The sequence below is a fragment of the Cyprinus carpio genome, chromosome A10, assembly GCF_018340385.1.
Source record: "Cyprinus carpio isolate SPL01 chromosome A10, ASM1834038v1, whole genome shotgun sequence".
NCBI classification, from domain to species: Eukaryota; Metazoa; Chordata; class Actinopteri; order Cypriniformes; family Cyprinidae; genus Cyprinus; species Cyprinus carpio.
In genome coordinates, this window is record NC_056581.1 from 5,148,951 (window position 1) to 5,165,188 (window position 16,238).

A 16,238-nucleotide genomic window follows, 5' to 3' on the forward strand; every position below is an offset into this window, starting at 1 on the left:
GAGTCATTTCAGGGAAGGGGTGTCTCAGCATCTCAAAAATTTTCCCCTAAAGAGCCACTAGGCAAAAACATCATGACTTTGTTTGGTTGTTTGGACTTTGTTTGGTTCCAGCATGCAACAGAATTCACCACCATCTGGATCCTCAAGTCAAGTGGACACACCAGGATCTGCTCCTCCCAAAGAGATTCAAGGTCTGAATTTATTTTCTGTGTTCAGTGGCTCTAGTACACAGCAGTCTTCAACACAACTGGGTTCTTGTAATCAAAAATACACACCAGGCACTGTCCCTCCGAAGGAAACATCAACATTGGGTTCACCCTCCATGATTAGTGGTTCCAGCACTAAGCATACTTTACCTGGATCTGGAACTAATCCACCAAAAGATACACCAGTAACAGGATTGCTATCTATGTTCAGTGGCCATAATCAACATCAGACATCACAACCACGATCTACCACACAACCTGCACCCCAAGGGAATGGGCAACAAAAAGAGCCGCTAGGGAAAAGTTTATTTTCAATGTTTGGTGGTTCAGGGCAACAACCTTCACAGCAGGCAGGATACATTTTTGGTGGCATATTAGATGGATCTTCAAGCTCTACTGAGAGTCGGGCAAAAGGTTTATTCTCTATGTTTGGAGCACAAAGCCCACAGCCACCAACCACCAGCGTTCCAGCCACTGTCCCTACTAATGAGCAGACAGTTAAACATACTTCTTTGTTGGATGGGTCTAACTCCCAACAAATTCCACCACAACCTCTCTATTCTCCTGCAAAAGGAGCAACTCTTGCAAAGGAACCAACTAATGACAGTCCAGCAAAGGGTTTAGTTTCGGGGTCTGGAATACCCAGCCACCCAACAGCTTTACAGGAAGGCCTGACCCCTGAGCCTGTTTTCCCATCAAATGAGCAATTAGTAAATTAAATACCCTCCTTGTCTAGTGGACCTCAGCAATCCCTACAACAACCAGATTCAGTGTCAACTTCAATTTCCCTTGATAGTAAAGAGTCAAAGGAGCCACAAGGCAAAGACTTGATCACTGGACAAATTCCACAGCCAGTTTCTTCTCAACCCTCTTCACCCTTTAAGTGGTTGGCTATCAAATGAAACCCCTGGTAAAGGTCTTTTGGCAAACCTCAGTGGGGCTATAAATCAGTCAAGTGAGACACCAGTTACACCAAGCTTTTATCCAACTGTGTCAGCAACAAAAGACACACAAGAAGTATTGACAGCTGTTGATGGTAGACTGGCATCTTCTAAATCTTTCAAGTCACCGGCACACCAGGAGGATTCTTCTGCTCAGGGAGTAGAACCACCAAAAGAGGGAGTGACCTCAGGCTTGTTGTCAATGTTTTCTGGGTCAGGTTCTCAAAATGCTGCTTCTCAGACTTGATCTATACTTGGTGGGATTTTCCCTGGTGCCTCCGGATCAAAGGAAAGTCCTGGCAAGAATCTGTTTTCTAGGATTTCTGGATCAAGTTCACAGTCCAGTGCAGTTAATGCAGGGCCTAAAGTTGAGAATAATAGTTCAGGGGCTGGTTCAGGAAAAGGTTTATTTTCTGTGTTTGGTGGATCAAGTGCACAACAAGCCACTACTCAGTCTTCTTCACTATTAGGAGGTCTTCTATCTGGAGTTGCTTCTAAAGATGCTCCTGGAAAAGGTATTCTTTCTTTGTTCAGTGGGCCTAATTCAACACCTTCACCTAGTCAAACAGGGCCAACATCAAAACCATCTGAAACTGAGGGGCTGTTGAAGGATGCATCCTTATTCTCTCGAGGGGATGCTACTGAGGATAATAAATCAGAGAATGTGGGTTTTAGTCTGTCAAATCTGGGCTTCATGGAGGGAATGAAATCAGGACCCCAGAATGATGATTCCAAGCATTCTATTCCCTTGGCTGCACAAGAAAAAAACAGCAGCCTCCATGGATCCAGTCTCTGCTGATATTGCTTACAAAAGTTCAGATCACATTGTTGAGACAATAGCTGCTGAAGGGAGTACGCTAGATTTTACCATAAATAATTTTAGTTTGCATGGAGATGCTTTATCAAAGGATATTGATTCAAACTCAGAGAGGAGTAAAAAAACAGTAATCCAGACTACAGATCACCAACCTGAGCATATTAAACAGACTGATTCAACAGAGCCCAATGCCTCTGGCTCTGAGGGACTTCCTAAACATCCTGAACAGCAGAAATCTGTCATAGACTCATCAGCTGAAACAGTCAGTGGGTTTATGTCTAAACTCTTTACTGGTGCCAGTTCAGCAACAAATACATCAGGTGGTCTCTTCTCACAAACACACTCAACCACAGAAAGAAGCTTATTCTTTGGCCTTCCAAGTAGCTTACCCACGGAATCTATAAAAACAAACTTTTCAGTATGTTTAAATCACCAGAAGCACCCAAAGCAGCTAACATAACACCATCTGTTACCTGTACTCCTCAGTCTCTTCAGTCAGTCCAAGATCATCTTCTGGGGATGTTGCATTGTCTGGAGACAAAGATGAAAAAAACAAAGTAGAAGCTCTTTTACCCGTGAAAGAAATGCCTGCTAATGATACTCTCAGTAATTTAACAGCTGCAAGTATAGATCCCAGAGCAGCTTCCAGTTGCCATCCAGGTGAAACAATTGTTAAGGAGCCTTCTGAGGTTGAAGTAATACATGAGAAAACCATTGTCATTGTTTCTGAACCTGAAACAAAGGATACAAACAAATCAATATCTGTAATAGACAGTAGCTCAAAAGTAGCTCAACATCCTCCATCAACAGAAACTTCTCAGTCCATATTTGGCATGCCAAGTTTATCAGCACCCAAGTTTGGTTTCATGGCTGGAGCTGCAGATGCTGGAAAGTCTTTTGGATCTTTCTTTTCTTCACCACCCTCAATACCAAACACAGAAAGTGGCAAGCTTTTTTCTAGACTTAAGTCATTTTCAGCAGGTCTGTTTCAAGAGGAGAGGTCAAAAGAAGAAACGTCAACATCTTTGTTTGGAACAAAATTGGGTTTTCCATGGCAGAAAGAAACACAAGAACCTCCTAAGCAACAAAGACCTCCAGTTGTTACAACACAGCCTAAATTTCAGAAGAAAAAATTCCACATTGAGGATAGTACAACTACTGAAATAAATAATGACAATTTTACGTCAGAAGAAAATTCTGAAATCACACACCCTGTGGATGTTAAACAAGAAATTGTTGCAAATTCTGAAGTCCAAAAGAAAGAATTTGTTGTCCCAGAAAATCTTTAAAAAGAATTGGAAATCCATATCCAGACCCCACCTTCTACAGATGACTCTTCAGGATTACAGCAGGAAAAGAAGGACCTTTTGATTCCAAAAAGGCTGGTAGCAGCATAATAAATGGTTTCATAACCGTTTATTTTGCACAAAGTTTACATGCACAGCAATGATTCTATTAAAAAAAATCTTGTTTGTTTATTTCGTGGTGTTTATTAAGAAATTTCTGGACTTTGGTCTCTGCGATGAAATAATTAGGAGAGTAGGACTTCTGCTGATCCACTTTACCACAAGAATTTTGTGGTGATTATTGAAATTATTTTAAAATAAAAGTAATAATGTATGCTGTCTGAAATATTCAAATTCTAAATTTAGGGGCTCATTTTTATCAGTAGATCTCGATATACTGAATAAGAATATTAATGTGCATGTAAACACTTTTACTGACTTTAGTTTTAGCTTTTCTTTATGAAAATGGTGGCTTTCCCAATGTGTGATTTGTTTCTTCTCAGTGCTATGTGATTTTTGTACAGTAACTGTGCTTTGGCTCCTTGTAACTTTGTATTTCCATTAGCTGTGTGTAGCATTTACTGTTTCTTAATCGGAGACTTGCTAAATGGATGTAGTTAAAAAAAAAAAAAAATCAGTTACTGTAACTCACTTGTTGCTATCTTTCTTTGTTTCTTTTCTTTCCAACAACACTAGTCCTGTGGACTCCAGTCGTTTTGGATCTTCAGGGAACCTCAGCCAAGCTAGTTCTCAGGAGAGTGCTGCGTGTTCAGAGTTAGAGGAGTCCTACCATACCTACCACTGTACTGGCTATCAACCATCCAGAAATGGGCATCACCCTACCAACGAACATACTTCCTGGGGGGAAGATGAGGTATTGAAATTCTCCCAAGACAACGGAAGGGGTATAAGCAGCACTATAAAAAAGGAAGTGGTTTCTCAAGTGGACAAAATGCCTGAAAAAACTCTCAAAGGGTACAGATATTGTACTTATATATTTTATCTAATTATATATATATATTAGATATTGTCTTACAGTGATTTTCCATTGTACATTTGGTATAATAAATATTCAATAGCATGAATTCATTTTCATACAGTGTTTTATTTTTCTAGCTCCAGGGATGATGGAACGCCATTGGCATTCTCTCCATCCAGATTGCGCTGGCTTAAAGCAATCAACAAAGTGAGAGCTCAACTTAAGGAGGTATAGTAGGGAGCTCATACCCTCCATCTGCTTTGTCTATTCCTTCTTCAGTTGTTCCAGTTTCACACTTCAAATCAACCACCACCACTTTTGTCCTATGAACCTGCACCAGTTACCAGCATCTTATCAATCAAAATTATCACTTGAATTTGATCTTACCTTTATTGCTTTCCAGTAGGCAAGTCTAAATTACACAACCCCACCCAGCTCATTCATGAACATCTGTTTTGGATTGGCTGAGTTTCACCATTTAAGATTTAAACTTGTGAAATGTAAGTTTTTAAACTTTGTGGATATCGTTTGGTTGGAGATAGTAAATTCATCAGTGCAATGAAAGTGGTTTTATTTCACTATGGTACTGTATCAGCTGGGCAAGGCATGCTGGATTCTCAGCCTAGACCTCACAGCCTTTATCTGCAAGGGCCAAGGTCAGGCTCTGAAATGTTGCTGTCTGATATTTAAAATAAATTGGGGACTTAATTTTTACAAAGTAAAGTACATGCTAGTGCTGTTGCTTTTTTTTGTAAGTTTTGGAATACAGTATGTTAAATATTAGGGATGCATCGATCCGATACTCAGGATTGGTATCGGCTCCGATACTGGCTTTTTCTGCGGATCGGTTATCGGTCAGACAAGACCGATCCAAATCCGATATTGTGCTTTTACTATTCTGTGTTATTGTTGAGCCCCACGAAAGGCACAAAAACATAAAGCACCAAAACGTTTTCGTGCGCTATATTTCAAGTGTTCTGAAGCTGTTCCATAGTTCAGTGTGAGGTACAGATTAATATTTAAGTAATTAAATTCAAGTTCACTTAAACTCTTCTTTCCGCTGCGGCTGTCTGTCGTCCTCCATTCAGCAATCAAACTGTGTGTTGCATTCGGTTACTACAGTCAAAACGATGAAACTCTCTTCAAGAGAGCACAGTAACTGAGGTTTAAAAAAAAAGGCTTAATAAACTAACACACATATTTAATACACTACGTACCAATATCTCTTCCCTTTGTACTAGTGGTGTCCGGTTCGATTTAACCGGTTCTTCTTAGTGAACCGGTTGAACCAGTTCACCAAATCGGACTGAACCGTTTGAAACGGTTCGCGTCTCCAGTAAGCATTAATCCACAAATTACTTAAGCTATTCACTTTTTTAATGGGGCTGACACTCCCTCTGAGTCTAAATAAACCAATATCCCGGAGTAATTCATTTACTCAAACAGTACACTGACTAAACTGCTGTGAGGAGAGAACTGAAGAGGAACACGAGCAGAGCAGCATGTGTGTTGTACTAACTTTTCTATGTGGACTCGAAGGACTGCGCAGGCTGCACACTGTGACTCCGTGTTGTTTCAAGCTCATCATTCTGCGCACGTGATGCGCATATGCGCGCTATGCTGCTCTATATTGGTGCCTTTAGCATTATAATACTTTTCTGCGCAATCAAAGATTATTTATAGCCTTTCTTATTCTGTCCTATCTATCGTATGTTGCTGCCTTTATTACTGTGCTATTTAAAAGAAACGTCTTTGTATATAAATGTTTATACTTGTTTTTTTTTATTTTACCTACCATAAATCAAACCAGATAGGACATTAAATCTAGATTTACACACCTCTCTGTCTTAAAAGTATAGTAAGATTTGGCAAATCCCCTGATTGGCCCTATCATCTTTAGTATTTTACTTAAAAGTTGTTTGAAGAGATCATTTTTAATTCACATTATAATGTGTACCATATCGTGCCTTATTTATGGTGGTTTGTTGAGCAGTATTATAACATTTCTGTCATTTGATTCATTGACTGTACATTATTTCTGTCTCTGTGTATTTATTTATGAAATGTTTAATAGGAGGTGGGCACACAGCAATGGTGATAAGAGAGTAGGGAAATAGAGGAGAGATGGAATGCTGGCATTTTGACAATTCCAGATTAGCTTTGTGCTGGAATACATTGCCAGAGGACATCATGAAAGAGAGCAAGGGAGAGAGAGTGAGGATATTGTTTGAGGCAGAGATGCTCCACTAGCCTAGACTGGAACCCACTCAACTGAGCCGATGTCAGTGTGTGGAGAGGGTTGTGTCAGCTTCTCTGTTCAAGATGTGTTGGATTGCCAAAGCAGCTGATTGGATACTCCTTACACAACAGGAGCGTTTATTCTGTGAAACTTAATTTTTCTTGACTTTTTTTTCCCTTTTTTTCTGGAGGTAAGTTTTGTTCTTTTGTGTACTTTTTCAGTCCTGTGATGATGAATTGTATGAAAATTATCAAGAAATATTGAGGTCATGTTTCATCTAAAAATCAAAAGACAAAAATATATTTTGCATAAAGATAATAAAAGGTCTTTTAATGGAACATTTTTTGCATCTTCATGTTATTGGGTGAAACAAGTCCTTTTCATCTGAAAATGTTGAATGTAGTATGATGTAGGTTGAATGTTTATTGTAATTGAATTATTCTTAACTGTGTAGTTTGGTTCAGTCCTTGATAAGTCAATATTGATCACAGACACCAAACACCAGAAAGTAATAATAAGAAAGCAGAAAATAATAACAGACAGTATTACTTGTATCTTTTAACATATATTAAAAATAAATGAACTCATTCTCTCTTGACTGCAGATAAAATGTGCAGACAGCACCTACTTTGGGATAATTTTGTGTGATTTGTTTCTGGGTGGTTTGCTGTGGTGGTTGTTAAAACTCATGGTCTGGTAAGGTTGCTGGTTCAGTCCCTGAAGGGTGCAAAGCTGTAATCCATTGCACCCTTGAGGAGGCCACTTCCATTCGACAACCCATTTTTGCTTCTGTAATGTGATGTATTTTCAAATTAATCAGGAAATTCAGTCAAATATGTGTAATATATAATATATTTCCAAAAAAATTTTTTTTCAATACTAATAGTGATATTGTGATACATTGCTACAGTTTAAAATAGCTGTTTTCTATTTTAATGTTCTAAAATTTAGTTTATTTCTATGATGCAGAGCTGAATTTTCAGCATCATTACTCCTGTTTTCAGTGTAACGTGATGCTTCAGAAATCATTTGAATATGCTGATTTGCTGCTCAGTTATTATTAATTATTATTGGTGCTCGGTTATTATGTTGTTGTTATCATCAATGTTGAAAACAGTTTTTACCGAGCGGCATTTTCTTTTCCAGGATTCTTTAAAAAAGAAAGTATAAAAAACATCATTTATTTTAAATATCAGTCTCTTCTAACATTATAAATGTTTTTACTGTCAGTTTTGATCAGTTGAATGCATCCTTTTTTAATCAGTGTATCACTGTTTCCACAAACATATTAATCAGCACAACTGTATTCAACATTGATAATATGGAATATTTCTTGACCAGCAAATCAGCATATTAGAATGATTTCTGAAGGATCATGTGACACTGAAGACTGGAGTAATGATGCTGAAATTTCTGCTTTGCATCAGAGGAATAATAGATTTTAAAATATATGATAACAGAAAACAGTTGTTTTCAACTGTAATAATAATTTACAGTATTACTGATATTATTTTAGATCAAATAATTGCAGCCTTGGTGACCATGAGACTTCTAAATATTCAAATTTTTGACCGGTAGACTATATATTTTTGCACTCATGATAAATTCTAATACGTGTCAGTCAGCTAAATAATTCAGTTTAACTGAAAGCAGAAGAACAGTTCAGAGGGGGTGCTAAAAAAAACTAATTAATTGGAGAGAAAGTAATGGATGCCTAAGCTTCAGCTTTCCAAGCATGCAAATTTAGCCACCTTGTTTTTTTAACATACAGCAGCTTCGAAAAAGGCATATTTTAAATTTAAATTTTCTGTGGTATTAAACTTCTCATATGCCAGTGTTATTAATGTGACTTCTAATGGCAAGTGCCAAATGTGCCAAACTCTGCCACTGTGGATTGTGGGCAGATAGTTTCTTATTAGAAATTCTGAGAAATATCTATTTCTTTGTTATAATTGCAAATCTTAAATATTTTGATACCTGAGCTATCTGCAGAATGAATGTCACAGAAACTGATTCACAATCTCATTTAATAACAGCAAGTTTAACCAGGGCTTTTTATTCACAAATCAGTAATGGCCTCATTGGTCCTTCAAAGTGTGTCTGATTATTGGTTTCTGCTTCAGAGTTCAAATTCAGAGTATTCTTTATGATTTAATGTATACCTTTATTATGTTCCTGTAGCAGGTGACATGATTTAACAATGTGACATGTTTTAACTTAAAGTAATTCTAATATTTCTTAAAGTGCTCCATTTAAAAGGATGTTGTTTCCTGTATTAAATGTTAAGTTAAAAATCCATCATAAAATGTGTTGTCCCTGACTTTCATTTTAGCCTATTGGAGACACGTGACAGCCAGCCAAAATATGCCCTTGAAAGCCGCCAACCTAAGTACTCAATGTTGGAGTCACAGTAAAGATCATGTTGGTCATTAAATGCTTTTGGAGAATAACACAGAGAACAGTATCTGAATTTCAATGACTACCTTACAGGATTTTTTTCTTGCCAGCACATATTACAGGAAATAAATAGTTTGTTTACAAACCTGCATTATTATTGGATATAAAGGATCTAAGAACATTGTTGACAATAGCCTTTAAAATTATGTGAACTAAGCAGTTAAGGTCATCATCATGTCCGAAGATTATGTACTCATTATTATGAATATGTAATATATAAATATATTTAATTGACACTCATAATATTTGATATACAAAATATTAATTATATATTAATGTACAATATATGGATTATCAGATTGGTAGCTGCAACCTTTCAGTGTAGTGCAGTATTTGCTTAAAATCACTGAATATGGTAAAAGAATGTTTCTAAATAAATAAAAAAATGAAATAACTCTTTAGTTAAACTAAAGAATCTATTGTGTACGGATGAAACTAGGTAACATTTTGTCCTGACAGGCAGGAAATGAGGTGAAGCTGCTATTAGACCCAGCAGGTTCTGCTTAACAATCACGATGCCCAGTGAATACAGCTGTGCTGTCACCCTTCCCGTGCTGTAACCGTTACTGTTAGAAGAGCTGGCAGGCAAGAAGATAATATGTTGATCTGCGTGGAATAAGCCCCACCAGTTTGGCAATGTCTGGACCCGAATCATGAATAGAATGTTTCAACAAAAAAATATAATTAGAGTTTGCATATGATCAAATGATTTGATTAAACACTTACGACTTTACACCTTATGTGATTAATGGAGCTGTTTTCTGGACACCATGTCCATTACAGTGCACTTTTTCAGTTGCATACATTTTAACAGTATTACAGTTGTCTTAACGACTAGGTTAATTAGCAAGCTATGACCATCCTTAGAGTATCAGATGACAAGTCACAATGTGCATTGTACATCCTGGGTAAACACAGTGTAAACTGTCTATAATCCATTTTGCACTCTTTTTACTACATGGCAGAGATCCCGATATACTCACTTTTACCATCTATCTGTAATGTGACTTTTTACTTGGGTGTGTGTGTGAGAGAGAGAGTTGGCAGTGTGGACACCCTTAACCTGTAGCATTACTTTTTATTTAAATCTCCATTGCTATAAATAATGAAACTGCATTCAGCACCTCAGCTGTGCACTTACTATATAGTATGTAATAAATATTCGGCCATAAGCTTTGTTCCAAAAGCTAGTGCATTGACTTCGATGGTGGCGTCCTAACCAAATTATTTGAAATGACCTACAGGGACAGCAACTCAATTGTGTCACACAAATAGCATTCCAGATACCTTAGAATTAGACTAAACTGAAGTATTTTTATAGGCTGCACAGTTAAGGTGCCTACATTTTGGAAAGGCATTCACATTGGGAGTGCCTCTGTAGACAGCTTACTAGGTTTTAGAACCAAACAAAAGCAAGTGCCAAAGACTGAATGGCCATGAACATAATTGTTGATTATTTTACATGGATTGTGCATGCCTATATTTAACTGATGTAATTATTTGCCATATCAATTACATTGCAGTATATATATCTGTTGAATTTTAATAATCTATGCATGTCCTCAAATGTCAGATGTGTCTGAGGCCCTGTTATGATCTTGACTGAAAAACACTTCCTCGTGTACTGTAGGTGAAATGAAACAGCTTTGTAATCACATGCACCAGATCTTCAAGGTTCTGGTCATCACCTGAGGGACACCCCATTCTAAGGGATGTTATCACGGAGTCGTTCCAATGAGCAAGATGAAACAAATGAGTTGGATGAACTTCAGCAAAGAATGTCTAAAAAAAGAGACCTTGGCAAAAAGAGTCCCAAGGTCAGTCGGAGCCTACGCAAGAAGATTCAGAAATTCCTCCAGGGATCAGGGGAGTACACTGACTTTGACTCCCAGCACTCTCCCGTGGAGATAGAAGATGACATGTTCATCTGTGGCTTTAAGAGAGATCCCTCTATTCATGAGTGTAGTCTTTTAACTCAACGTAGTTTTGAAGGTCATACCAAAACCTCCAAGAGTACCGTTATTGGGCAGGGGAGGCGTAATAGTGATGGCAGTATCTCAATTTCATCCATCATGGGAATGAAAGGATTAGAGCCCAAAGACCAAGCAGAAGACAGTGGATGTGTAGAGGGAAGAGGTGCTATGGATAATAAACCAAGCCAAAGTAGGGACAGTGACAAGGACAAGAAAAGAGAAGGAGGGTCAAGCACCATAGTGGATCACATTTTGAAGGAGCTGCAGGGGATTAATAAAATCCAAGAGGAGATATCAGATTTGAGACAATACCTGACGTCTGTAAGTGGCTCAGTAGATGAGGTGTCTTGCTGTGTAGATGCTGTACTGTTGGAAATTGAGGAGCTGTATTCAGTTGGTGCTGTAGAGAATCCGTCACCTCAAAGAGTTCATCAAAGAAACCCAGGTAGGGAGAATGCTGTTGCTCTTCCACAAAGTAGAAATAATAGCCCAGTAATAAAGCATAGAAAACTGGAGAAGAATGAAGGTAGACCTATAACGGCCAGACCGTACATGTCAGTGTGGGATGTGGAAACAGATTACCGAGATGTACCAAGAAGAACCAAGTTACACAATCGCAAGACTTCTGACAACTTGGATGCACCCTGTTCCAGATTTAAGAAGTCCAGCTACTGTCATCTTTATGGGCAAGAATTTACAAGCACTAGTTCCTTATCCTCAGGTCATAGTTCTAACAGTCGAGATCAAGAAGGAAGTTATTATTCTAGGGAGACTGACCATGACAACAGGGGTTGGAGATGTTCGCAAATGTCATTAAGCGTGAGTGGAGAAGGAGGATGGAGTGAGGAGGATTACTGCTCCTGCCAGAACAGTGCAGACGAATTGGGAACTGTTGGACGCCCAGATACATGGTACAGGTATAATGGTGGTGAAACCAGTCATTCATCACGTAGCAGCTCTGAACACCTATCCCTACTGTTTGGAAACCATAATGACTCACCATCTAGTTCATCTAGTGTTGTAGATTGGAGGCATCCTAAGAATCAAACTGTCAGTGACATTGGCTGTGACTGCACATCAAATTGTATGTACTCCCGGAGTTCTGGATACCACACCATGGACACATATGCCGATGAATCGTGTAGTGGGCCATCCCGAAGCCTTAGTTGTTCAACTGGTGGAATGACAGACTATGATGATGGTTGCCGAAATCTACACTCCTCTTGCGAGCATTGCCTCTGTGATATGAATTCGGAGAAAGACTGGCCTGAAGAGGTTTGCCCAGATGTGTCTGAGGATCAGTATGACCCAGATTACTTTGAAAATACGGACACTGAAGAGTCGCAGCCACCTAATCTAGGATATGATGTTGTAAAGATAAGTAAAGCCATGCTGACCTTCCATTCCGCTCTAAGGGAAGCCTTGACAGAGCTTGATACACCTGAACCGCAGTGTCCCAAGTCCCAAGTAATCCCAAGTACCTGCAAATCCAATGACCCTGAGGAGGATAGCACCACATTTGGTGAATCAAATGTAGAGACTGTTGTACCCTCTTATGGTGCAACTTTAGATCTCAGTGTGTCTCCTCGAAAAGGCATCAAAGCCTCTTTTCATGGGAAGGAATTGCAGGAATTACAAAAGCAGCGTAATTCTCAAGCCTTTGATCCTGCAGTATCGACTCCTTGCACAATCTCCCCTACACATGCACCAACTGAATACTATGCAGCAGATCACTCAGATACTGTAGAGGAACCTCTAACAGATCAGAAACTTTCCAATCTGCAGTGTATTCCAGAGCTTAGCCCAAAACATGTGGATCTGAGTTCAGGGATTGTTGATTCTTGTGCTCAACAAATGGCATTTGGCTCACGTAATATGGAAATAAGTCCAGAGGGCACCAATTCAGTAACACTAGCGACAGATGTTAATGCAAAACAGGCGGAGCATGGTCTTGACAATGAACCTGCGCTTGAAGACCCTCCCCACCAGAAATGCCTTGCCAATATCCAACGTGTGCTCAAAGAGAAGAGACATCGGCATAGATTATCCAGGATTGCCAATGCCTCAAAGAACACTTTCTCTGAAGAGGAATTTAAACAAGGTACAAAAACAAAACAAAAAAAAGTTAAAAAGGGTCTTTGTTTTTGGTTAGTTATAAATGTAAGCTGAACAAAATGTTCCTACTTCTGTGAATCTTTGCTCATTTAATACTGTTTATCAATTGTTCTTTTCTTTTTTCTTTATTATCTTGCTCTGTCTTACAGAGGGAAGCAGGAAAGATGATCAGGTCGTGATTATGTTTTGGTCAATTCTCAGTCGTTATTTAATTTCCTTTTTTTCACTTTCAAGCCAATATTTCTTTGTCTTTCATCCAAAGTTTATTTGAATGCATTATTTTTTGGACCATATAATCCATGTACGAGACTGCCCGCTACTTGAGTTTGCTGTATCTTCTGTCAAATACAGAAGCCGTATGACTTTAACACTCAATTTTTTGTCTTTTAATAGTTACATGTGTTTGGTTCTGTTTTGTTTTGCTTACTTTAATTTGATTTGCCATCTTTATAAATTATTAATATTTTGAAATGCTGGTCTTCGTTTTGCAACATTATTGCTTTTAAAAGCAGTTGAAACATACCGCATGGCCTTGGGGAACTCCAGCTATCCAGCTGTAGTTCCATTTATCTGAGGAAGAATGCTCATGCCATTTTGTAAAAAAAAAAAAAAAAAAAATGGTTCACCTGATAGTTGATAACAAACTTAAGGGTTTAACCCCAGTTAGCTAATTATTTTTTCTATGCATTACAAGAGTGTGTGTGTACTGTACTTCAAAAAGATGATTTCTGTTTTCCCCCTTCATTTTGCTCTGACCCCATGAGTTGCATGTCAGTTATTTGGATCAGATTTTTAAGCATTTCCATCAACATGGACTTCATCTTCAAAATAAAGTTATTTTGGTTGTCTTGTTTGGTTGCTTTCTCAGACCTTTTGGTGAAACTGAACCAATCGTGTCCTCTGCATTTAGCTTAGGTTTTGCTCAAGTTTTATTACTTCCCTTGCGCACATTGATTGATCTGAACTGTGTTCTTGTTGCCATAGGGCAAAGAAAATGGAGATAATTCAAGACATGCTTGGATTAAAGCTGGGTAAGTTTCTCTTTAAGCATTATTGATAGTTGATTATGGATAGTTGATATTAAGAGGAGTTGCATTATTAATGCAGTATTTTATGGTTTCTCTTTTTTGTTATGGAAGTATTTATGAAAATACAGAATTATTTATGAGAAGTTAGTACATTATATTAACGTGTTCATTGCCTGTGTATAAATTATTGAGCATGGAAAATACTCCTGTACAAAGTGTTGATATCCACAGAAATGGGAGTGGAATATTTGGAATTGACAGCATGCCAGACCTGCGCAAGAAAAAAGCTATTCCTCTGGTTAGCGATGTGGTAAGTACTAATTAAAATTAATTTAATTAATTTAAATTAAAATCAAGAAAAACTATATATATTTCTGTTATAATTCTCAACATGGTATTGTTCTCCAAAAGGTACAGCATCAATCCAAATCTTGCTGAAATATTACTTGTTCAATCTTATAACATTAAATAAAGACAATATTAAGTTGCCAAATCTGGTTCAGACAAAAACTTCCGAATATGAGCAATTTTAGGGATAAATGACAACCTTAATATCTTTAAGTTCAGACAAATATGAAGTGAAGTAAAATCTACTCTCTGATCTCTCTCCTCCCCATGAAAAACGTAAAATTAAACCTCTACAACTCTGTTGAATGCATTCACTCTGCATGGTCAGGCTATGGTAAGTTTTCATAATAACCCATATGACTGAACCTTCTTTTTTTGTATTATCAAGATAATACTGCATCTACAGGATCAGTATTGCTGTAATAGTTTGCAAATACACAGCTAGAAAACCTGACAATGTAAAAGTAGGATTTTACAAAGGAATTGCAATTGTTAAAATATATATGAAAACCAGTATTTAAAACTTTACTTATGCAAATATCATTAACACTAAATTATGATATGTAATATGATTCTGATATTACAATAAAACATTTATTTTATACTCAATAAATGTATTTGCAAACCATTTCAATCTTAATTGATATATTGTGCAAGCTAGCAAAAAATGGTTCTTTTCATTGGTTTACTTTTTTTAGTTTACTTACTTTTCCTCTGACATGCATCAACATGTTTGGGCCATCACTTTCAAAAGGTTGCTTTAAAGAAGGGGGTTTTAGATGCTTCCCTTCATACCTAGGCTTACCAGTAATGGTTTGGTTTCTTCATTAACCCCTTGTCCCTTTACTGCACAGACATTGGTTTCCCCTTTGATTTCTGGGACTCCCATAGTCACCACCTCTAGTTTTGAAGTTCTGGGTTTTTGCTCTATTTCTGACATCTGGATTCCACTTGGTTTCTGACCTCTGTTTCTATGCGATTTTATGTTGTTTTGCACTAACATCTGTTCTTTGTATGATAGTCTCTGGTCCAAGCCAGGAAGGCTGGCATTGCATCTGCGATGGCCTCACGCTCCTCCATAAAAGATGAGGAACTGGTTAGTTGAACTTTCTGTTTCTGACCTTATGAAATAAATATTTTCTAAATAAGTGTTTGTTCACTTTTATACCCAAACTCTTTCACTTCTACAGAAGAACCATGTGTATAAGAAAACGCTACAAGCTTTAATCTACCCCATTTCTTGTACAACACCTCACAACTTTGAGGTGTGGACGGCCACAACGCCCACCTACTGTTACGAGTGTGAGGGGCTTCTTTGGGGCATTGCTCGGCAGGGCATGCGCTGCACGGAGTGCGGGGTCAAATGTCACGAGAAGTGTCAGGAGCTGCTGAATGCAGACTGCCTGCAGCGTAAGTATGAGCACCTGTGCTATGTCTGAACCAAAAGACTTGCTTGACAGCTTCCTACCTTCATCTACTGCCCGACATTCCTCTCTGTATTTGTCATCTGCCCTGTTGAACTCATTTACCCAAATGGACTTCCTTCAGTGATGTCTGCCTTGTTGAAAGATCCATTAGCCAAAATTAAGTAAATGATTTAGAATTGATGCTCACCGTAAAATAATAATAATTTTATAAGACAGGGTGTTTATTGGATTTATGAGCTTGCTATATTTTACAGTTTTTGTTTAGGGTGTTTTTGATATAGAGGAGTTTTTGCAAATAGGACATGAAAGACATTACATTCAAGTACTTTAATTGTAGAATTCCATTATAAAGTAATTGAAACAATTACATGAGTAATTTATTTAATGAATTATTTTTTTATGGTACTTTTAATTTAAAAAGT

General features: G+C 37.8%; 1 protein-coding gene across 3 annotated transcripts in view; it reads left to right on the forward strand.

Annotated features, from left to right (window-relative positions):
- LOC109051206 (protein unc-13 homolog B-like) overlaps positions 1-16,238 on the forward strand; it is an 80,532-nt gene that overhangs the window by 41,671 nt on the left and 22,623 nt on the right. For 2 of the 3 annotated variants that reach the window (XM_042764837.1, XM_042764838.1), the window contains exons 9-15: positions 3,947-4,225; positions 4,367-4,457; positions 13,998-14,044; positions 14,273-14,351; positions 14,718-14,723; positions 15,411-15,485; positions 15,580-15,799. In XM_042764837.1, the coding sequence (XP_042620771.1) occupies positions 3,947-4,225; positions 4,367-4,457; positions 13,998-14,044; positions 14,273-14,351; positions 14,718-14,723; positions 15,411-15,485; positions 15,580-15,799 (797 nt within the window). The remainder of the gene's footprint in view (positions 1-3,946; positions 4,226-4,366; positions 4,458-13,997; positions 14,045-14,272; positions 14,352-14,717; positions 14,724-15,410; positions 15,486-15,579; positions 15,800-16,238) is intronic. The other variant, XM_042764839.1, reaches the window with a different exon arrangement.